Source organism: Cydia strobilella, chromosome 12 (genome assembly GCF_947568885.1).
Source record: "Cydia strobilella chromosome 12, ilCydStro3.1, whole genome shotgun sequence".
NCBI classification, from domain to species: Eukaryota; Metazoa; Arthropoda; class Insecta; order Lepidoptera; family Tortricidae; genus Cydia; species Cydia strobilella.
In genome coordinates, this window is record NC_086052.1 from 5,834,420 (window position 1) to 5,860,198 (window position 25,779).

General features: G+C 38.3%; 2 protein-coding genes across 3 annotated transcripts in view; one reads left to right on the plus strand and one right to left on the minus strand.

Annotated features, from left to right (window-relative positions):
- The window catches only part of LOC134745991 (transforming growth factor beta-1-induced transcript 1 protein), a 31,597-nt gene extending 7,283 nt beyond the window's left edge, over positions 1-24,314 (plus strand). For both annotated transcript variants that reach the window (XM_063680156.1, XM_063680157.1), the window contains exons 2-6: positions 9,442-9,492; positions 12,206-12,379; positions 22,387-22,482; positions 23,013-23,147; positions 24,061-24,314. In XM_063680156.1, the coding sequence (XP_063536226.1) occupies positions 9,442-9,492; positions 12,206-12,379; positions 22,387-22,482; positions 23,013-23,147; positions 24,061-24,135 (531 nt within the window). In that variant the 3' untranslated portion in view covers positions 24,136-24,314. The remainder of the gene's footprint in view (positions 1-9,441; positions 9,493-12,205; positions 12,380-22,386; positions 22,483-23,012; positions 23,148-24,060) is intronic.
- The window catches only part of LOC134745986 (uncharacterized), a 49,372-nt gene that overhangs the window by 20,637 nt on the left and 2,956 nt on the right, over positions 1-25,779 (minus strand). The window lies entirely within an intron of this gene.

The following is a 25,779-nucleotide window of genomic DNA, read 5'->3' on the forward strand; positions in this document are numbered from 1 at the left end:
GGAACCTACTATTTTGTAATTAAGTACAGTTAAAGGCATAAATATATATACATTCCCAAAGTTTCAAAAATATGTGTACGCTTACCTTAGACAATAAAGTCGTGTTCGCATATTTTTGAGCCATTTGTCAGGATCGATATTTTTGCCTTCGACTGTACATACATAAATTCAGTCAGACTAAGGAACTTATAGCTACATTTAATTTTATAGAATTTAGGCAGATATCAAAAATAACGTCTCCACTCTCGCTCATCCATCGCAAAATACTCGTACTCTATTAAATATAAGAATAAACAGATACCGTGCTATTGTATAATGGCCTTAAGCTCGCAGACAATAAGAACTACGATATTTACGGATACCTGTGTTTTTACGAGTTGTGCCAAAATGAACTATGCTGCTTAGAAAATACCAGCGTCTATACCAGTAATATGCAAGCTAATATTACCTAAAGCATAATAAATCAGTGTATCCACAATGCGCGCGGCACCACTAGTTATTCAAATCGTTTGCCGAGCGTTAGACTCAAGCGAACAGAATATGAATAAATGGATCTGTCCCAGACGTCCCAGTCCCAACTAAGGCACCAGTCCGACCGCCAACGATCAACTAGGATTTTAGTGACTTGGAGCTGTCGACGATCAACGAACTATTTGAATGTCTATTGTTTACGCGTGATCCACATTAACACTTACTCCATTCAGCTACTACTGCATGCTAGCAGTTGTCATAAACTGGTTTGCTTAAGGCAAACGCTCGCTTGTGTTCAGGCCAGTGGGAATATTCAGAAAACAGCGCCTGGCCGAAACAATCCAGGTGCCTACCTCAAATAATAATGTCTTAAACTACATTGGGATTAAGTCACTTAGGACCTTGCTCGTTGAAGACTTGGAAGGTCTGTATTATAAATATAATTTCGTGAATACGTTACGTGTCCCGCCCACACCTGGAGAAAATTCACTTTGGAATTTGAGTGTAAATTGCCACAAGAAGGTGTGTGTCACAGACATCTTCAGAATATCAGTATAAAAATGACCATTGCTAGTCATACAATGTCGTGCGTATATTATCCAAACGCGATCTTGACCAGAATTTTGGTTCAGCTTTTTGATGGACTTCCCACGAAGCTGCGTTTAAGAGACTTTCTGCCTAAATGGTCAGGTTTTACGGCAATGTGCTCCGCCCACTACCATTTAACTCTGACAACTCTCTGAGCTATGTCATCGACCTTGGTTCCCATGAATCACATTTTCAACAAGAATTAGGGTTATTCTTTCTTGTACCCTGTGCATGGTCAGTATTAAGAGTCCTCTTGCATTCCTAATGTGCAGCAATTATTCTTATTGTCAGCTTATTTTGAGCACTAAAGCTTCTGGAATGTTTAGATAAAACGATTACAAAATTTAGGACAGGCCTTGCAGAATATACGTTTTTTTTTGACACATTACCTCAGAAGTTTTTGGCCTGAGGACCAGGCCACGGCCAGGCCTTTAGGTCTCTCGCCTCCTTTCCGTGGGTCAAAAAGTAAAGGATCGCGGGCCGAACGTAGTTTGGAAATCTCTGCAGTAGGTCGTCGGTAACTATTTGCAGAGTCTACCGCTAACGGCGCTAACTGATTCACGGTAATGCTCTTGACGGTTGTTTCTTAATATTCCCTAGCATATGTAGGTACGCCAGTTCTTTGCGTTACTTCATACAATGTGACACCAGCTTTCTCCTAGATTAACTCTCACCCCTCCCATATACTCTCCTTCCTATTTGAAAGCCGCAGTCTATTTCATTCTTTTAACGGCAATAACGGCATATTCTTTTTCATTATTAGCTTCATCTTTTTGTTCAGTATTGAGTTGTAAAGCTATTTTCGCCACGGTCCGTGAGGAAACACTGGAATCTTAAACTAAACAGTTTCGCCGCTAATATCGTTGGCACTCGTGCCGGTCGATTTGTCACTGTAATAAATACTTTCATTGTAACATTTTACTGGGGGCTGGTCCGGGGAAAAAATGAAAGAGCCATGTAGCCAATAGATTTAAAGGTTAACATTCCGATAGAATCGTAATGTCGTATTTAGAAACCAAAGTTCTATAAAACGACGGAAAATAATGGCCTACTACTACAACTCAGTTGATACTTAAAAAGTATCAGTCATGGACACTTATTTTATGGTGAAATTCCCACGGCTGCCTAAAATGTCGTTGAAGTGGGCCAACCATTGGTGGTAGTGTTGGTTAAGACTCAAGTCCTTTGAGTCCTCTGCTTTAAGACTCGAAATCAGACTCTAGTCTAGTCAATAAGTCGAAACTTGAGTTCTTATCGAGACATGAGTCTTCTGTAAAGACAATTCTTTAATTTTAGACAGCAGTAATTTTAAATTTGTTACCTATACTTACTAACGCGCGAATTATGCAACATAGTGTTAATAGGACAGATTCTGCCGACTTTGACCTAATCCCGTTGCGATCATTTACATCAATCCACGCAAATTGGGTTGGAGTGAGGTCGACAACGACGCCCACGTGCCTATTCTGGTTTTCAGCGCTGGCGCAGAGTTCAGAGGCATCGTGATTATTATAAAGACAATAGCCGGTTTGTACGGCATACGGAATAAGATATCATCATATTAGTAATCACTATAAAAACTGGGGATATTCGTGGTAGGTAAAACAGATGTGTCCGTCAAATTTCTGCCTCGCAGATGTGACTGCCGGACAGATTTATAGGTACTAGCTAAAGTTCAGATTGTGCTGTTGAAATTGCTTGCACTGACAGAACAGAACGCGAATCCCCTTGGATCGCCTAGCCAAGATGACATTCGTACATTTCGTACATCGACAAACGCCAAACGAAAAGTAAAATTGTATCGGGATGACAGATGATGGCAATAGTATGGAAATCCGTAACATGTAAACAAGTAGTGTTTTAATGTTGCTTTTTTTTCTACAACACATTGTTGTGACGAAGCTCGCATAGTTACAAAACGTTATTAAATTTTCCTGCCTTGGAAAAATATTGATAAATATAATCAATGAACATACGGTTCACAAACACTGATAACTGTTATCGACAACCTATATTATTTCCACTCAGTTATCGCGGATGTAATATTTTTAAGGGGATCCCATGCCCCAATGACCTTCGATTTGAATCCCTTAGTTTTCTAATGTTTTTTGTAGCTTATCATATTAACAGCAACGGATTTTAGCAATATAGTATCCCATATTTACTTCAAAGTTCATTGTTTTCGAAATATTTGGCATCAAAGTTGAACAATTTTAGGCCAAAAAACTGGTTTTCTGGCCATAACTTTTGTGTTAATTAGTTTAAAATTAAAACCTTAGACAAATTTTTAGAGACGTCTAAGACGAACCCAAATATGTAGATTTCGTATAAGTAAGATCTTTCACAGCAATCGAGATACGAAAAAAGTGTTTTTTAGACAATGTTTAAAACAATCATACATAAATAAGTATTCATTTTTTTCACAATCCGGTAGACAAAAATGGAGATAAAAGATTGAAGAACCGATAGCCATTTGTCTTATAATTCTATATGTAGTGCAAAAGTAGGAGATACGATTCAAAACTTGTCAAAAATCGATGAAAACCTCAGGTAGCCCCTTAATCAAAATTTATAAATGACTAAACTTATGCGTCACATTTGTTTGACTGAAGGTTAAATTTTTAACAGTATTTTTCCCACATAGATTATGGTAGCATAGCATAATCTAAGAAGGCTAGTATATCCTACACTGTTGGCCCAATGGTTGACTACTTGACTGGTTAACTTAAGGTTAAGGCATTAAGTCCGCCATTTGAACTTTCTTGTAGTGTGCAATCATGTTAAATAAATAAACAAACCCGTTACATAAAACAGCAAATAATTCGAATTTGTTTTGAAAATAAATGGCAACATTCATTCGTGTTCACAACGACTCTAACTAAATGCGTAATATCGGCACTGTTCACTCATGGGTAGTCAAAAAATGCCTCTCCTTTGCGTTTTAGTAAAAGTCCAGGATTGTATGTTTAAACCAGGAGGGGAAGGACCAGCAGTGAATTGCATTTAGGTTGACATGTGATCGAATGGGGGTGTAATGTAACTACGAAAGACAAAGAAACACGAGATTTCGTTGAAAATCGCCCGTCTAAAGCGCCATCATGAAAAGACCCTCGGCTTTCAGTTAAAGCCTATTTATAAATATAATTGTAACGCTATCAGCACTCGTTGAAAATTATTTCGCAATCAATGCGATCATGGGGACCCATACGAATAAAGCAGGATACACACGGATTGGACAATCCGTGTGTATCCGGCTTTATTCGTAAGGTTGATCTGATTATAGGATTCCAGTGGGAGCACAAAGCGCCGTTGTCGGGTGTTTTCATACAACAAATTAGCGGTTGCAAGACTTGCAAGGCCGTCTGAATATTTCGCATGAAACAGTGTTAAAAGGTTCATTATCGGAGAACGCACGTGTGTGCGCTGAACTGCATATACCTAAACATTTTCAGACATAAATATATTTTATTTAGTCTAAGATAAGAGTGTACTTTTTGGATATATCGGACCTCAGATCTCCTTTTTGACTAAGATATCTAATTACACGGCGGCACCCGAATGCCCTTTAACGGGCATAAGGGTGTCAGAAATGAATCAACATTGAACCCGGTCACTAAGGCTAAAAATGGTCAAAATCATAGTGAAAAATATATTCCCTCTCTGCCTTATAATATAAAAGGTTAAGTGCGATGCTAGTGATGACTTGATGATATGATCTCTACTAGGGTATCTTACTGGCCCTATCTTGGTCTGCTTGAGAGAATAGGGGACCTTAGTAGGTACTCAGTAGGTAAGAATAATAATATTTTATATGCGATAAACATTACCAGGTACATAGGTGTTCATGCGATAGGTGGTAGGCTTCATGTTTAACCATAAATGGTATGGAAAATATGTACAAAACTTATAAACTATCATGCAAAATAGATGACCAATTCCACAGCAAGAGTAAGTGTTTTGTTGCAATGTTTCATAATGGATGATCCTTATTAAATTGTAAAACGGGACTTAATTGCGTAATTAAGGCTTAAGATTTACCTCCGACGTTTCGAGGACGGCGTTTACAATTTAATAATGTGTAAGTAACAATCGTGAAAGATGAAATCAATTGATCATCCTTATTCTATTGTCCTAGCGTATTATTTCATTGCACCGCCAATAGCCGTCAATAGGATGGTAAACAACGGCAATTGACAAGCCACTTAAGGCTGGTACAGGTACGCCGCGAGATAGTTTCATTATCGTTACTGTACCTGTTTTACGTGACATACAATAGTGTCGGGTCTATAGGTGCGTCCAGATAAAGCGAATGTGCAATGAAAAAACGCAAGAAGCGGGTATTTAGGGTTCTCAAGGGTCGGCAATGCTCAAGTGGCTCCTGTGATGTTGCTTATGTCCATGGGCGACGATGACTGCTTCCCATCAGGCGGCTCGTCTGCTCGTTTGCTATCACATAAAAAAAAAAGGAGCTTACTGAAGATTGGGCGCCTGTACATATCATACAAGGCTAGCATAAAGCGCGTATATTACAGGAAAATGCGTGCGCTATTGTGGCACATTTGCTAGATCTGGACGCACCTTATGACAGTAAACGAGGTGGATATACAGCCATTGTTACAGGGTTAAGGTCATGGATTAGCCATTTACCGCATACGAAGCCATATATGGCGGATATGATATTCAACTCTATTGACAGCTATTAAAGTTAAAATTTAAACAAATATTTTTTATTATATGCTACTGCATTTAGCTGCAGCAGCGGTTAGATTACCTAAAGATACAATGCAAAAGGTGGTAGATACCAACTGCTCAATGTGTTTCTTTGCTAAATAGGTAATCTATATACCTACGAATATACGACTACTGCAGCCCTTGACAGAGGTTCCGCCATTATTGACTAGGACACTTTTTTTTTTGTTAGGAGGGAAAAATGCATTACGCATACCACCCGGGTGCGGGGGGTGACCCGAGTGGTTATGTGGGACTCCCGTCTAGGCTAATGAGGCCAACGGTGTACCCACTAAAAAACCCCCCATATGCCGCCTCGCCGCCCTATTGGTGGGGTTACAGGAACGCTTGCGCTTGTCATCCGCGACCCCACCGGCGGCAGCCGCCCACGAGCGCGGCTCCTTCGCGAATGCCCGAAGGCCCTTCACGCTAGGCGCGCCAGATGGTAAGACGCGCCTTTTTCCTCGGCTTCCATTCTGTATTGTAGCGGACCCCCCAGGCCGGCCACAAGGAAGCCAAGGGCGCCAGGAATTTCCCCGGCGCCCGGCGACAGATCAGGTCTATGGTTCTGTCGCAAAACCACAACTCGGCTGCAGAGCACAGGGAGAACGGCACATCGTAACACCGACACTCATCTTCCTCTGCAGCTCCACCAACGCCGCTACAGCGGAACGGCCCCGCCAAGTTCGCAGGGGATAGGGAGAGTGGCGCATCGAAATACCATCAATCCTCTTCCCCTGCGATCCCACCTCGGCCGCCGAGGATAGGGAGAACGGCTTACCGCAATACCGACACTCCTCTTCCTCGACGGTCCACCTTCGGCGCATCACAAGCGGGCTTAACCAGCCCACTTGGAGCGTCCTCCTCGGGCTAGCCCGCGCCTCAAACAGGCCGGCCCCGGCTGCCTCTTCGCTTCACCGTGGGTGACCAAGCCACGGTTACTAAGCCAGCTCTAGATATTTTGGCTCGACAACTGACAAACTTCATCAAGAAATCATCTTAATTATTTTATAAGCCATATTTCTTACATTTTATGATATTTTAATTGATTGCTCACAGTAAACAGTAAACATGTCCGCTGTCACGTCCCATTGTGAATACAAGTCAAGATATTATGCAAATGTTATGTTATCAGTTGGCACCAGCCAATTACTTATTGATTATAATGTCATGTATGTTTATACGGCCGGTATACTGTATGTATTGGTATGGGTATGTTCGTTTTCCGGTAATTACGAATCATACATGCATAATATATCGAAGGCTTACAGAATTCCAAAAGTTATATAGGCTTACGGAATTATTTTCCAACTAAAACATTTCAAGCTTTGCTTTTGCTTTGCGTCGAAACGTCGTCGGAATAAAGGTAAACAAAATAAACTCGGGATAGACCCGCAAAAAATTATGACAGGAGTAATATTTTCTAACTAAGCTAACCCTTAACGTGAAAACGATATAAAAACACAAGACACCTACTTTATGTAAGTATAAATCTATTGCCAACTTCATTAAAATATTCATCAAAAATAAAATATTCAAAATATATTGATTTGTTTGAATATATTTGCACAAACAGTAATTAATCATGGCAAACGATTTCAGCGATATTAACTCAATAAGATTGCAGATTACTGTTTTATGAAATGATAGAGTTCCTATTCAAACACTTAGTATCAAATACGTGGTGATAGCCAAAGTGGCCAAGTAGGTATATCGCAATACTTCGTTTCTTCCATGGTAACAAAGATGTTCTGCAATATGTTTGGCCACATTACCTGCCACTATACTACTGATTATACTAACAAATTTAATAGAGATGAAAAGGAGGTACAAGTATTGTTCCGCTGCGTTTCCTTTGTAGATTCAATAGTCTTGATGTAAATATGCGGCATATTTAATTTCAACAACAATGCATTATGAGCAGGCATCGTAAACTGCGAGCGAAATCCATTGAAATGACGTATGACAACCAGTTACAACCCTAGTACTTCGATGGATTTCGCTCGCAGTTTACGATGTCTGATTATGAGTTATGAATGCATCGTTCTTGACCTAATGCTATTAGATGCAATGAGGAAGCGAAGCCGTGACCCATATGGAGAAAGTTAGACACGTAGTGTCTTTATATGGTACAATGTGTTCAGAACAATTTGTGCATGTAAAAACTCTTTGATATCTCATAGCTTTTCGTTTTCTGATAGCTTTTCGATGGTATAAGAGGTCAGGTCCAGTAATAACACAGATACCAGACAGTAACATATGAACCCAAATAAAGTGTCGTTTTCAAGCAAAAGGTACCACATTGTCGCTTGCCATAAGGACGCTCTGACAGGTTTTTCGTATAAAGATAGAAGCAATTTTCGTCCTTACAAGTAAGAGACAATGTGGTACCTTTTGATTGAAAACGTCACAAATATTTATTTGGTAAGTAGGTATCTATAGCTGGATTTAAACAATATTGTTATGTAATCGCTGATAAAACAACGCAGGCTCAGTGAATTTGGATTTGATAGAAGTGCAAAAAGTACAGCGTGTCATTCAAGTACTTTTTTCGTTAAATTGTCGAGATCCCAAAATCCAGTTTACAAATCATTCAATAGGATAACAAACCGGCACCACGCTTACAAGCCCACATCTTCCTGTCTGAACAAGATGATGTCATGGGACCCACGAAAACGATCCTTATCTGCCGTCATTCGTATGCGTGGCGCATCTCAAGGCCGAATTGATGGAATATGTTAATGATTATATTCGATGTCAATCTTTGGTAAGAATGTTATATTGATATATGTGCATTTCTTTATTTTATTCTCCGCTTAATTAAAATAAATTAGTAAATACTATGGGTCATTCTTACACAAAAAGAATAATTTCTATTCGTAAACACACACGTGACAAAAACATATTATAACAAAAACTCGAAAAGAATAAGGTGCCACGAAATGGCCTCATCTCAGCATGTTGCTGGTGACTTCCAACGCCGATCTTCCGATGATGCGATCAAGTGAGAAGAATCACGGAAGAACGAAATTTAATCCCACAGGAAGCTCAAGAAGGCTTGTGTTGTGAATGACGATATAATATACTTAGATAAATATATAAATATGTACTTCATATATAGAAAACTCCCGTAGCTTAGCAACAAATATTTGCGACAAACACGTAAATAAGTGTCTTTACCAGCATTCGAACCTGGGACCTCCTGTAGGCCGGGACAGTACCGACTACTAGGCTAGGAGTCCGTCAAATTTAACAGAATTAGTGCCAGTTGCACCATCCGCACTTGACATACTGATCAACGCCACCCGGCGCGCCGCGGCGGTTTACTATGAAACTTTCCATACAATAAAATTTAGCGAACTCTTTACGATGACAAACAGTTTGGTGCAACCGACTCTTTTAATTGTAATCTATAATAATACGAGTACCTACATTATGTGATATCACTGATATCCTTAGCGAATCGGCTCAGCATGACCCATAGCGTAGGAGATTCTTTCTAAGGTTTTAAGTTTTAGGGTAGATAAGCGTTTTGTGTAATTACTTATACCTAATAGAGTAATATGTATGATGAATGTTGTAAAAAGTCAATAATGTGTTATGTTATGTTGTTTTGGTATGGTTTGTTTATAAATTTCTTCCTTTTTGTTTCAGTCCGACGGACCCGCGGTCTGCGCTAGTTGCAATGCTACCATCAATGGAAGGGTGAGCATATATTTTCAAATTATTATAATTATATCGTTTTAAATACAAATAATAGGTTTCTATTTTTAATTTAGTGACCCTTTCCATGTGCTGCCGGTTCAAGTGTCTCAATTACGTATAGTTTTATGATGCTAACTATTTTTGGGTAATTAAGATATGTAACGTACTGAGTTTAAAAGATTTCAATACTCCTAACAAAATTTTGTTTGGTTTGAATTTGACATTGCTGAATAATCCGCAATATACAATGTATGAAAATCACAGTTCTCATAAAATTCTCCATACAAAACGCCAATTTCATAGGTAAGGACCTAATATTATCGTGCTTATGGCCTATTGTGGAAAGGGCTATATACTTATTATAACTACCACAAAAATATATATACCTAGCCAAGTTTTTTCCTGAAATAGACTAATATTATAGGTAGGTAATAACTTCCTTGATTAATGCGTTCTAAATTTGGTAATTACCGGCCGATACTGCAAAATCACATTGTCAATTACAAACAAAACCAGATCAATAAACTATGCAAGGCTTACGTGACAGTTAGGTGTCATATAATAATACAAAATTCCAAAGATAGTCGTAATCTTAATACCGCCTATCTATCGATTAATCTGTACGGGACCGACGATCCTAGTGTACGTTTTCATCAATAATAATAAATAAATATTGGGGGACACCTTTTACAAATCTATGGGTACTAGGCGATGATATACCTGTACATACTTATATAGATAAATACACATTTATATACATAGAAAACAACAATGACTCAACAAATATTTGTGTTCATTACACAAATAAATGCCCTTGCCGGGTTTCGAACCCAGGACCATCGGCTTCGCAGGCAGGGTCACTACCCACTAGGCCAGACCGGTCGAATGATTATAAACATAATGTCACGTGAATGTATTATACTTGTTCAGTATAGTGAACAAAGCGGTTGATTGTACACAATGCAATAAATATTATATCGATAAGATTATGTCACAGAAAAGATTATGTGTTTTAGGTACTTGGCATTGAAACTGGTAGAATTTATTGGAAATATGACGACGAGAAACTATGAAAACGGATTATATCGCGTATATTGAATTTATAATACATCCCGACGTTTCGAACCCTTTACAGCGTTCGTGGTCAACGGGTGACTAGTTCGAAACGTCGGGATGTATTATAAATTCAATATACGCGATATAATCCGTTTTCATAGTTTTATTTCATGAGTAACTATCGCGGTAACCGAAGACAATATGACGAGAAACTAATTAAATATCTCGAATAATACCAACATTCGTGAATAGGTATCTATACCTAACTAATTTAAATACGAGTCAAGTAATTATCAGCATTATAAGGAAAGACACACGAGTATATTGTAGCCATTTTAGAAGGTAGAATATCAGCGGATTTCAGAAAAAAATAAACGAAGTATAATAAGAGTTTTGAATGATTCACGGTTAGTTTCACTAGACTTATATTGACCGGGATATAGACCGTGATTACCTTTTGTATTGTAAAGGTAATCACGTTCTATATCCCGGTTAATATAAGTCTAACGAAGTATAATGTCACGTATACACTAAAAGCATAACAATCGTAATGTAATGTAATACAAATAAGGGTATTCTAATGATGAATAAATCCGAGCAAATTCCATTTCGTAATATACACAGCATGACCGCATAATCAAGCGAGTTTTCCTTTAAAATTCCCACTTTCAATTAAAAACAATACAATCTAAAAATACCTGAAGAACAGTAGTGTTCACTAGTTTATTTTCAGCGATGTCCAAATAGTTGCAGAAACCAACTTACGTTTGCGGGCGGGCAAAACCCGAACTAACATCAAGTCTTACAAATCCCTCTTTACCTGCTCTAAAGGCGCTATTTATATCAGAAAAGATAAGTCTGCGCGACAGACAACAGCGTTAAATTTGCGTCGCAATGAGGGCGCCACTTTCTCCTGAAAGTCGCCCACATGTATACACCAATTTTAGTTCCAATTTTCGCCGTTATTTTAAAATTGGTTCAAGAGTTTTTCCTTGACTTCCAAACAACTAATGAGTATGAGTAAACGTTAAAATTAAAACACCTTGACCGCTATGAACTAAAGTTGGTAAAACATGTATATTATGTCCTCTCTTGTTTGCATTTGCGAGGCTAATTATTGTTATGTTTTATTTTAAATTCTATGGATTTAGGATTAGCATTGGTATGTAACATTGCGATAGGTCAGACTGAGCATAACTAGGTTACGCTAGGTGATGTTAGATCGAAAATAATGTATAATAAACACGCTTAGGTTAATTTTTGCTGTAATAAACTTAGTATTTTTGATATTAATAACAATACTTGACCTATTTTTGATGGAGTGCATTTTTCAATACTTATTATTTTAATCATTCCAATGTTTGATTCACGCTATAGCGTAAAATTAACACTAAATAGCCGCAGTAGCACTAGCACCTGGCCAACTGGAGTAATCACTAGGCAGCAGGCAATTCATTTAACAATCAATTCAATCTTAACGGTAGTATTTTACTACATTTAACGAGCCGGTTAACATTTAATGCTGCGCCAATTGTTATTCTACTACATCTAGGGCTTATACTTTTTATGACTAACTCAATATGATATTCGTCTCATGGCTAGAATCAGTGCCTGTTCCGGTATTCGTGGTATGTTCTAATCACATTTGTCACCACAGATCGTAACGGCGCTGAACAAGAAATGGCACCCCGAGCACTTCCAGTGCCACACGTGCCGCAAGCCGATCGACGGCGCCAAGTTCCACCAGCACGACGGAGCCGTTCACTGCGTACCATGCTTCACGAAGCACCACAGCCCGCGCTGCCATGGCTGCGGGGAGCCCATCACTGACGTATGTATCAAAACTTTTCAAGTAAATCCCAGCATCTCCACCATTTTTTTCTGTGCGTGCGAACATTTACTGCGTCAACTTCTTAAAGCGATATTACAGTCAGAAACTGCGACGATTGATGACATGCGTTTGCAAACCTTCCTTGCAAATCCCTCACTGGCATGCGTAGGCACATAACCCAAGTTATAATCCCAGCATCTCCACCATTTTTTCTGTGTGCGCGAATATAGACTTACTGTGACAACTTCTTAGTTACCAAAGCCCGAAACTGCGAAGTTTGTTGGCAGACGTAAATACATATCCATATACAACATCCAGTTGCCGACATGCCGCAAGCCCATCACTGCTGGATTGCGTACACTATATAACCCAAGATACAATCCCAGCATCTCTACCATTTTTTTTTTCATTCCGTGCGAATATAGACTTGCTGCGTGAAATTGTCAAAGCAAATAGCCCACAACTGCGATGGTTGGCGGCAGCTTACATTACAGAGGTCTCTCCCTGGGCGACTTCACTTCCAACAAAGATTGGAATTGGAACTCGCACCATCTAAACAATCTTAGGGCCGCCACTACTCCCTGGGGGACTTGACCCCCAGTACAAAAGTGGAATTCGAACTCGCAACATCTAAAAAATCTTAGGGCCGCCACTGTATCCAGTTATTCCATTTATTTATGGTCAGGAATATAGATTCATTGTGTGCACTTCTTCAAGCAGGTTTATTTTCAATTTCTTAATCAGCTAGGCTGGCTCATTTTAAACGCCCACTAGCCAGATTCACATTTCAGATTAGGTTAAAGTGTTTCAAGTTATCTCAATGAGTGTCAATTTAACCATGTATCCTTCTTGTAATCCAACCAATGAAGCGAGGATAACAAAACGTTTGCGTGGTCGCTTAGATTTTCGTAAGGATTTTTTTGTGTCCCTGATGCATTATGTAAGTAGTGGAAGAGGGCAATAAATCGCTAGGGTGGCCCCTAAGTTTTCTCTTGTTATTTTTTCAAAGCATTTCTCCTGTCCCGTCGCTAAATTCATGCAAGTCAAGGTCACGGACACGATAATTTAGCCTTGCTGACTAAAGTCTTCGCCGAACGTGACGTCATATGCGCATGATTCAATGTCAACAGGGAGCTCATAAACCTGAAGCTATTTAAAAAATAGCTTTACTTTATAGAAATGAGGTGGTGCTTACGTCCTTTTACTAAGCAGGGATTATACATCTTAACGACTAGCTGTAATGGGCTGCGATATTGCTTTTACTTTGTATTAGGTGTGGAATTGTTCGATAATTGGTTTTCGAACATTCCCATTTTTTATTGGTGCTTGTTAAGGCACGGTATTGACGGGAATAGACGTCAGGATAGTAAATTTGAAGATAAGTGGACGGCACATATGTAAAAACTAATCTATAGTTTCACTAATACTAAAATTGAATTCCAAGTCAAGTCAAGTCGAATCGTCATCGAATAGGTACCTACTTATAGCACAAATATGTAACAACTAAGTAAAGTGTAGCTAACTAGGTACGCAGGCACTGGTAGGCAGGTAGGCACTGTGACGCAGTTGAATGATTTATCTTAATCCTTTAAAAAACAACTTCTTAAGCCTAAAGTAGATAAAGCATGAATACTATAGAAATTGTCGTTGTTGGTTTCACAATACATTTAAAAACAACCCAGTTATCCGTAATCCAAATCGATAAAACCTATTAATCTATGATATACTTAATCTATGGCCTCGAATTCAATTGCGATACGCTGATACGAAAAAAAAAACAACAATTAATGAATCACGCGCACGCCTTCGATCCACAAACGGTGGCCCTTTGCGGCTGACACATGTAAAATGTGACCTTGGCCTTTTAGATACAATGCCTGTATTGCTACAGACTAATATACGCCCGCCTGGTGGTAGGCGGTGGTACCCTAGCGTTTGTTATATACCCAAGAATGTCATATGAAATGTCGGCACTAAAAAACCTCATTCTATAAAAAATCAAAATGATTTACCTGAAAACCGGTATTAAAATTGCAAAGCATTTTGTATGATTCACGAACATCTCAATTCGGGCAGGTGTTTTTTGCCCCAGTAATTGCTACAAGACAACGAATCTGCCTGTCATTCTAAATGATAACCTGACCGGCCGCGACCCTGGGTTTTATACAACACACTTTGAAGACAGCTCACGATATCGCTTATTTTATGGCATCACATCATATATGTCATTTTGGTTTAAAACGAGTAGTCCAAACAATGCACTGAAGTGTAACAAAAGTATAAATTCAAAATTCTAAGGACGTTGCCCCAATGTTACAAAATTTGCGACAGCAACATCTTTGCCTTCTAGAGCTTACTGCAGGGGGGCCTAGTCAATTTGTGTAAGAATGTCCTATAATATTTATTTATTTATACAATGCTGCTACGACTCAATCTGCGACAGTAAAAACGCTAAAAATAACTAGAATAAGGCTCCTAGGGTACTTCCCAAAGTATCATTGACCTCCCTCCGATTACAAATGGTTGTTACAATTCATGGGATCAAATTACACGAGAACTAATCCTTAGACGAATTACAATCAGTTTAGAAATGGGAGCCGATTATTAGATAGGGTTTTTTGGGCTTAAAATAACTAGGAGACAACTAGTAATAAAAGTACTACCTATTATTAAAATGCCTGTACACACATACATATGTATAGAGACTACTCTATACTAATTAAATGGACACCCACTGACAGACTTGCGAAAAGTCTGGAAGTCTAAAGTGAAAAAGCTCTCGGAAATATCAGGAAAATTTCACTGGAAAAAAGGAAACTTTCATTTTGGAGATGGAAAATTTCGATACCTGAATTTTCCGAAAATTTTCCAAGAAATTTTTTGGCAAAATTCTGACGGCACATTAGTAATTTTAAAGCATTTTCAATAGTGCTCTTAAGATAAAACAATATGCGCTAAGGGCCAAGGTTGAACCATCATATTATGACCCATAATTAGAAGCATGTGTCACCACGCTAAAGTAAACAAGTACTTGTTAAGTAAGTTCATTATGTAGATAGGTTACTAAGTTGACAGTAAGTCTATGTGTGGCCAGTTGAGTGTTATTAATTACCTGTGGAGTACAAATAACCACAATAAAGTGTTATTGCTATTATAAATAGCACGTAATTTATTGTTATGCAATTAAGTACTTATTATAATGAGTATAAAAATAATTAATAACAATAAATTGTAAGGTCGATCATTCTGAGATAAGCCGGATAAGCGAGAGAGCGGAACCTTCTACCATGTTAACCCCATAGACATATATATTACTTCGTAAAGACCGGCCTTACGAGCACTACGAACGGGGCCGATACATTGGAGTTAAAATCGCATTTAGTTACACCAGCGTTCTCAGTCGTGTGGCGAATTGCGCAGTGGAAAGGCGTCAACATTGGCGTAAACAAAGTATAGGTATAAGCATATGCATACAATTCCGACCGAACACCGACACCTTTCGCTATTCGCTATGTATATAAATATATATAAAAGTGTTTGTTTATGGTCATCGAGTCGCGTCACAAGCTATTTTTTTAATCTTTATATATGGCAACAATTTTGCTTGTCAAATAGGTTATTAGTTTCGAGCTGTCATGTTATTCTCTAGTCAGCAAACCACTATTAAATAGAAACACGATAGATACTGATCATACTGACGATCCTACAGCCAAATATCTCATTTGAGGCCTTATAAAGCGATATCTATTCGTCATCGATTACCACCCACAGACAGACGAATTGGCAAAACTATATCTAGCGGTCCATTGAATTCGGGCCAGTATATAGATGTATAGGTGTTTATTGAGATTCTCGCCTAGCTTCGAGAAACTGGTTACAATAGGGAATGTGGAAGGAAAAAACCACACGATAGATGTCCGACCACATCAAATGGAACTTAATATTAGCAAGTTTTAGGAAGTAGTTTTTGCTCAGTTGGCAGAGCGCTGGAGTATTGATCCAGAGGCCGTGAGTTCAAGTCTCACCCAAGGCAGTAATTTTGCCACTTTTAAATTTCTTCTCTCTAGCCATTTTCTAGTGATTTTTAATGCAAGTTAACTTGGCCATGCTCAGTGTAGGGTTCCGTAGTTACCCTTCCGTCAAAATAAACTATTTGTAAAAAGTCAAAAACGGTTAGACCGATCAGGTTCGCAATTTTTTTTCTTAAGTCTTTATTAAGCTATATTTTCACGATTTTTTCATATTTTTTTAGACCCATGGTTCAAAAGTTAGGGTACCTAGAGGAGAAAACAAAACTTTTTTTCTTTCAGATCGATTATTTCCGAAAATATTAAGTTGATCAAAAAATTGTTCTTGAAGACCGTTTTAAAATACCTATCCAACGACACCCCACACTATAGGGTTGAAGCGAAAAAAAAAATCATCCCCACTATTCATGTAGGGGAAGCCACCTTAAAAAAATATATTTTTTTAGTTTTTATTTCACGACTTTGTCATCGCAACTAATTTATATATATTGGTGTCAAATTTCAGCTCTCTAGCCATGTCCGTCTGTCTGTCTGTTCGTCTGTCCGTCGGCGACTTTGCTTATCGTTAGTGGTAGAGACGGTAAGACGCTGCGTAATAAGCGAGCGTGTGACATTATGACATTTATGACCATTTATGATATTAAAGAGAGGTGTCCGTATAATTATTACTGTAGGTAGTTTAATGATAATGACTCATCATTTTATGGTGTGGCAAATTTATGGAAATGTTCAACTGGCTTAGATGGCTAGCACGGCCTTCAAAAGTTCAAATTGCTTATGGTTTTAACAGGCTAATGATAGACATCCACGGTGTGTTTTTAGGGTTCCGTACCCATGGGGTAAAAACGGGACCCTATTACTAAGACTCCTCTGTCCGTCTGTCTGTCTGTCCTTCTGTCTGTCACCAGGCTGTATCTCATCAACCGTGATAGCTAGACAGTTGAAATTTTCACAGATGATGTATTTCTGTTCCCGCTATAACAACAGACACTAAAAAGTACGGAACCCTCGGTGGGCGAGTCCGACTCGCACTTGTCCGGTTTTTATTTTAAAGTCCGTTAATTTCAAGAGTGTATTCCTGAGCTTAAATTAAGTAACTGTCTTAAAGAAACCGGTATTCTAATTAACTCAATTTTGGAGATAATCAATGATTTATTTGTATCTGATAAGGCCCCTACGAGCGTGTACACTTCCCTTGGGGCCTGTTTACATATTGATTAGTGTTTAGTATGAGTTAATACATTTGCTACTAAACGCAAGTACTATCTCGGATGGTTGATAACTATTCGAAATGTCATTGATATGTCATAGTTTTCAATTGTTTTATTGATTAGGGATTTAAATCTTCTCGAATAAGCCGGCGTAGCTTTATTTGACGTTCATAAACGCATTGTAATATGCCTACTTTAATAATAAACTATCTTTATCTTATCTTAAAAGTATATGGTTCATGTCGTTTGCAAAACATGAGCCAAAATGCATTATGTCAAGGTCCGTACGGTTCACTTTGGAGTGCGTTGAATTGAATGTTTGTAGGTACATATTTCTCAATATAATAAAAAAAATGCATAAAATAATTTGTCCAGTATCAATAATGAAATGTCAATGTTAATGGCAATTCTCAAAAGTTCGGCTCGTTTTTAATCGAAGTGTCAAATAATGTTCGACGGGACCTTAAAAGCATAGTTTAAGGCCTCGTGAGTCACATCGGGCCTTATAAGTGCAGAGAAATGTATTACTCATAAGTGGCTTCCGTAGTCGAATATTCGTATAAATTATTGTTGAAATGTATCATACTCGTAGACTCCGACCACGCGAAGTTTGCACTGTTGGCAGTGCCAATAATATACTTCTACATCCTATAGAAGCACCAACATTTACGTTGCACAGCACATGGCATGTAAACATTTCTGGCCTAGGGTAGTAACCCTGCCTGTGAAGCCGATGGTCCTGGGTTCGAATCCCGGTAAGGGCATTTATTTGTCTGATGAGCACAAATATTTGTTTCTGAGTCATGGGTGTTTTCTATGTGTTATATATTATTTACTATATCGTTGTCTGAGTACCCATAACACAAGCCTCCTTGGGCTTACCGTGGGACTTAGTCAATCTGTGTAAGAATGTCCTATAATATTTATTTATTTATTATTTATTACCGTGGTCCGAAAACTGAGGTATGAATCCGTATGACCGAAAAATAGTCAAAGTTTAAGGTGTCAATAGTTGTAGTCAGGAGAATTGTCTGTTTACAAAATTGCGATTTTTGAAACAAAAGAAAATGGAAGAAATTACCGCTTCGTAAGAGATTTATGGCGTTATTCATAAACGCTTTACTGGCCTGAATTAGCTATGAATCGTTTGTCTTTATCTGTCATTTTGACTTATGTATTTGTAAGACAGGGATAAAACGTAATTTAACTAAATCAGGCCCGTAAAGTTTTATGAATAAGGGGGTCAATCTCGCGTTCTGTGTTATTAGCCTAGACTATCGCTCTATCAAGTGCGCTACCGAATTTCACCCATTGCAGTATTTGCAGTGAATATTTCCATTTCGACAATGCATTTGACATCGCTGTAGTTACAAGCGTGTATCAGCAGGAAAGTAACCTTGATTGCATCCATTGTAAAAAGCTCTTAATAAAAAAAGAAGCCTTTTGTTATGTCGATATTTTATCATAATTTTTGATAGTGATAGCTTATGCTAGCAAGATTTGTTTGTCGAATTTTACAAAAAGATGCTTAGGGAACCCTAAAATCGATCGCGTTAAGTGGGGCAGTCGCCGACCGCGGTGCGGCCTTGCAATGTGGTCATTGCTTGGGCTTGGGTCGCCGGTCGCCGCGTTCATGTTTTTAGGCAATTTACACACTGACATCGTGTTCTGCCGCGGTGAGCTAAGTGACGACAAAAGTATCTTTTAGTCTTACTATTGTGTTTAAAGCTTTTATCAAGTAACTACAACGCGCCCGGTGTGAAATATTGGCCTTATTCTTTTTATTTGTACATTTATTCTAACCATATTGCACAATGGGATCCTCTCTCGTACAGCCACGAACGCAAGTGTAACCGCTTCTTCTTCTTCTTTTAAAATTATGGCTTCAGCCCAGTGGGACTATTTCGCCAGTATCAAGGTATTGAGAGGTTTACAAACGACAAAAATTGTACGGTTGTTCGATAGCTAGTCTTTACAAGAAGCACGTGGACTACCGGCCGTTGACTCCAAGATGGTGGTTAAACGCGCTTCAAAATTAATTCTCCATTCACTGCACACTACCACATTAGTTTACTGTATAATAAGCTATCGATATTACACTTTAAACAATATTAATAAGCAAAAAACAAAGTAATTAATCACGATGCTAACTATCAAGATGGCGCTCGAACCGGAAGTCAAGTGTAACCGCGATGCTGCTTGAAACATCTGACACAGATGACAGAGGCCTATTTATTATTACACAATACGAGAAAGTCAAATGACACATAGAATAGATAGATATTTTAAAAACATATTTACTAATAAGTGTATACATATTTGTTTAGTTAAATGTGCAATTTGAATCGGTCATTCAATTCTGTTATAGATTGTGCTAGATAAAGTTACACGCTACAAATACATCTAAAGATTCCCCAGTAACTAATAAGTGTCGACCATCTGTCAACTCCATTTAACCGTTTTTTCACACAACGCCCTAACTACAATCGAATATCAATGGCGCAAACGGCATTTTTCCCAAACATGTTAAACTCATTTGGCCACATACCGAAAACGCGCCTTAGCTGTAACGTAATTACCTCCTGTGTCCGATATGGTTCTGGTATCTTAATCACACGATTATTGTATCAATAACATAATTATTAATCGTTAACCCTTTAACGGATTGAAATTCCTAACTAAATATTTAGATCACTCGCGGTTACAAGCAATAGTATTTTTAGTCGCTTTGAGCGACATGTTTCGGACTCGTTGGGAGTCCTTCCTCAGGCTCGAGTGCCAGCGGCGGCTGTACTCCGTGCGTGTAACCGTAGTGATCTAAATATTTTAAAATATGTCTCACGATAGTTTAATTTCCTAACAACTAGATATTTACACTAACGCTGTCTGACATAAACATTTGGGAGTTAAATTAATAAGTAATCGGAAATGAAAATTCTTGATCACGAAGTATTTTTATGATTTCTAGGTACAAAGCAAGTTTCTAGGTACAGTCGCCATCAGATATATCGGAGCGGCTAAGGCGCTCACAAACATCTGAACACGCCTCTATTGTCAAGGCGCTAGAGTGCGTGTTCAGATATTTTTGAGCACTTCGGGCGCTCCGATATATCTGATGGCGACTGTACAAAGCAAGTATCGGCCTATAAAATAGATTCCTAAATAAGGAAGTATGACTGTTTTATTCAAGTTGGTACGAACTTATATAGCTCTATTATCGCACCTGCTTTACGAAAGCAATTTGACATTATCATTTGTCTTACAATAAATTATTATAAACTGACTCAAATTCTGAGAGACGGGTCAAATTTAATTGTAGTAGTACTGCACACAGCAGAAACTTAAAAAAAACCAACGCTACGGCTAGCTTATAACTTGTAAGTTTTGCTTCCGTAAATTTGTGATAGCAATTTGTGACAATGCGTTAGTTATATTTACCACTTTTTTTATAGCCCCGTCCCTACTTACGTTAGAAATGCAATTAAACTGAAACATAAATATGTACTGTACCAACGACCTGTTCAAAACCTGTCTTGATATTTCTATCATGCTGGTATTCCCTTTTACATGACAGCACTGTCAGTAACAAAAACAATGGGTTAAACTCGTAAACATTCTTAGTCACAACATAATGATTGCACAGCCTACAGTCGAAACATGTGATGACATCATCTATTAAGGAAACAAAAGGCATCCCGTGTAGGGCATCCGGACGATTCTCAATACTGGCATGTCCGGTATTGAAATACGATATCATTAGCTCTCAATACCGGAATTCTGGAATTAATACAGGTATTGAAGATGACCATTTAAAAAACAATTTTGAAGCTAAAATCAGTTCAATCAAGAAAAAGAAATGAAGGCAAAACTTACGCAGTCGCGGACAGAAGCCAGTTGTATATCAATGTCCTAAATTTCAAGCTTTAGGCTTTGCATCGTTTGTAACTAACTTAATAACGGAAAGACTAATTAGCGACCATAGCACCCTATAAAAACTTTCTGTTACAAGACTATCAAAACCTAATACTTATGTAAACATTGACACCTAAACATCTTGATCTTGACAGTTTTTTTTTGTAGGACACATCGTCCTAATGCAAATGATGCGTTAGAAAAAGGGCATAATATGCGAGGAAGACGAGAGGCTTGGTAAGGGCAAACTGAGCCCTTGACTAAACCCGCTTACATTGCAGTCTACCTACTTAGTAGTATGAATGCAACTAATTTGTTCTGAAATTATAAATAAGAATACTTGAGATAAATGAGAATAAAATGTCGCCAGTAATCTCTAGTCTAGTAGCTATACGTATGGCTGAATTGTGCTTAGATCTCAAAATTGTATACCAAATGAAATTTATTTAAAGATCTTGGATGGTTTCTCGTTTCGTGTTCGATTCAAACTCTATCGTGACTTGGCGAAGTGGAATCGGTACAGTACCTACGCAGCATTCTTTCCTGATTGGCGCGGGCACACTCAGCGTTTATAGTAGCGGATAAAACAACACGCCAAAAGTATATAGGAATCTCTAAAATCCGCGTCCCAAAGCTTCTATTACAGTCTAATTGTTGTACATACAGAAACATCTATTTTTGCTAAGCTGTTAAAGAATGGTAGCTAACTTTGATGTTCACTATACGTGAGAGAGGCACACCCCAAAATTCTCACCAAAATAGTTAAAAACGTCGCGCCTATTCCTTACTGTAAAGTCAAGAAAGAGAAAGTCCAGCGACAATACGTTTTTAAAAAAAAAAAAATATTTTTTTTCAGCGTGTGATCCAAGCCCTGGGTGTGTCGTGGCACGCCAACCACTTCGTGTGCGGGGGCTGCAAGAAGGAGCTCGGAGGTGGCGGTTTCATGGAGCAGGTAATGTTTTAAGATTCAATTTATCCGACTTATCTAATAATCTTTAAAAACTTGGCACATAAATCGTTATTTTAGTGTCTGGAATATAATAAAGACTAGCAAAAAGGTTAAAAATAAAGCCTATATATTTTTTTCTATTTCAGTAGTACTAATTTATTTTACTGGCAAGGAGACTCGTTGACAACTGACATTGAAATTCATCGAATACACCGATGTAAAAAAGAAGAAAATATTTCGCAATAATAAACGGATTTACCACCATTAATTACAAAACATACTTTCAAAGATACAAGAAAAATAATTTTAGATACAATAAAACATACACACGGAAATTCTTCGAGCTTTTCCTTACTTTAGTTAAACTCAGCGTCAAATACTTTGTAGCAACCAAAGTAGTCGAATAGTTCGGTACACCATATGTTTGGTATGGTGTACCGAACTATATGGCCACTGACTGCTACAGAGTATTTGACGCTGTACCTAGTCTCATATCACTGGCGCTTTAAACAACAACTCTAACTTGGTTCCAGGCCGGTCGTCCCTACTGCTCTGATTGCTATGGTAACAAGTTCGCGGCGCGTTGTGCAGGCTGCTCGAAGCCGATCACGGACAAGGCGATCATCGCTCTGGACGCCAAATGGCACCGCGAGTGCTTCACTTGCAATGTAAGTTACTGTTCAAGTTGCTATATTGGCAAGTTCGCGGCGCTGTGACAGCCGATCACGGACAAGGCGATCATCGCTCTGGACGCCAAATGGCACCGCGAGTGCTTCACTACCAATGTATACTGATCAAGTTGCTATATTGGCAAGTTCGCGGCGCGTTGTGCAGGCTGCTCCAAGCCGATCACGGACAAGGCGATCATCGCTCTAGACGCCAAATGGCACCGCGAGTGCTTCACTTGCAATGTAAGTTACTGTTCAAGTTGCTATATTGGCAAGTTCGCGGCGCTGTGACAGCCGATCACGGACAAGGCGATCATCGCTGTGGATGCCAAATGGCACCGCGAGTGCTTCACTTGCAATGTAAGTTACTGTTCAAGTTGCTATATTGGCAAATTCGCGGCGCTGTGACAGCCGATCACGGACAAGGCGATCATCGCTCTGGACGCCAAATGGCACCGCGAGTGCTTCACTACCAATGTATACTGATCAAGTTGCTATATTGGCAAGTTCGTGGTGCGCTGTGCGGTGAGGGTTGCTCTAATCACAGACAAGGCGATCATCGCTCTGGACGCCAGGTGGTAAATGTTACTCAGCAGTGTCTAAAGTGTTTGAAGAGTAAACAGAATCCAATGGCGGTGGAAGCTTCAGAGACGACCCAAAGGGTAACCTATCTGGCGCTTAAGTTCATAATTCCTGTCAAGTACACTACGACAAGGGCAAACAACATTTAAATACGAAATAGTAACTAATAAGAATAAGGAATCGCTATTATTTATTCGACAAATAATTGGCGATTCAATAATGATTTATTTCGTCTAGGCAAAAAATATTATCTCCAAATAAAATCCCTCAAATTTTACCGAATTTACATTACCCATTTCAAGCTCTGAATTTTTCCTTTTCTATTTTCCAGAAATGCAGGAACCCCGTGACCGACTCCACGTTCTCCGTGATGGACAATAAGCCCCTCTGCGGCAAATGCGCCTAAGCGCCATCCCGAACACAAGCTAAAGTGCACTTAACTGTATTAATGTTAAGGTCTAATTTATACAGCCCACCAAATACATACAAAGTCAGAATGCTCTTTAGAAGCCGTATTTTATCACAATTTTGCTGTAATTCAAGTACCTACTTTAAGCCTTGGTAATAAAGTTGAAAATACGAAAACAGGCATAATTATAATTATAAATTAGAAATAATGAAGCTTAAGCTTGTTTAAATGTCAATGTTAGGATATAGTGCCTATTCCATGACACGTGGCAATGCTTTGTGACTAAAATATTTATGATACAAGTGTGGAAAGTCGGCAATTCCAAGCGAGTGAAATATTGTAAGATAAGAGCGAATGCGAGTGTTTTACAAAGACACGCTGGGAATAGGAAAATCACAACGCAAGGCACTTTTTAAATGTGAAATTTTACCATTGTATTGGTTAGTGATACCGATTAAATTCAAACAAGGCTTGAATTATCAAGCCTTATTTTGATTTAAAAAAAAATCAATGAGATTCGCTTAAAGCAAACTTTACTTATTAATTATTTAACTTTAAATTATTGTAATCTGATAAAGCACAAATATTTAAAACTATTATTAAAATAAATAAAGACAATTCGTAATAAGATAATTAGTGTAATTTTGACAAGCTGGTATCCATTTTACATAACAAAAATAGACCAAAGTATGCTAAACATAAAATTCAATATTGTATAGCTTGTCAAAGTTATGCTCCTACATTGAACGTAAAAGTGATTTAATAATAGTCAACCTAAAAGGGCTACTTGTAAGGTATTTATTTTTATATCCAGCGAGAGCTATATTCAATAAGCTATTCTTCAATTTCAATAAACTATTTTTGTTTATAAATTTGTTTTACTAGCAAACAACACTTGTATGTAGAGAGAGTTAACCTTTTGGACGCCAATGACCGATATATACGCACCGTAGGATCAACGCCAAAGACCGATTAATCGGTCATAGACCACAGAGCAACATAGACCTACATACATTATGCATAAAGTTCAATTTCAGTTTTGACACTTCGGTGACGGGGCATCTGGATGACTGCTTTTGTGTTTGACACGGCGTCGAAAAGCGCAGCATGGAATTAATAGAAATTATCTTGACTTTAAGCCACCTGCAACACACTTAGGTGTAAAATACAACTTAAGTACCCTTATTTATTTCCTTTCGTCTGATTTTCCGTCAATTCTTAGGGTGGCTTCACTAAATGTCATCACGATTCTGTCTTTTGTCGGGTTAGGTACATAGATCTTACAGTATACACATACCTTTAGCTCTTTCCTTTCATCAGATTTCTCGTCTCTAGGAGTAGTTTCACGAGATGCTTTACCACGGGACTATCTTTCTTAGCACATTGCACTTACATAATTGACGGTGAACTATAGATCACCCGAAATGTGGACAATGTTCAAAGTTAATATAAACTTGTAGCACATAGCTCAAAAGGTCTTTATTTATACACAAAACGATACATAACTAAACATCCTCCTACATTTCGTCTGACCTCCTCAGGGTCCTTGGAGTCTTCTCACTCGATATCTTTACCACGGTCTTTTTTCGCACATTTTCTCTTATTTTTTTAATAGTAATATGTCGTAAATACGTGCCGTAC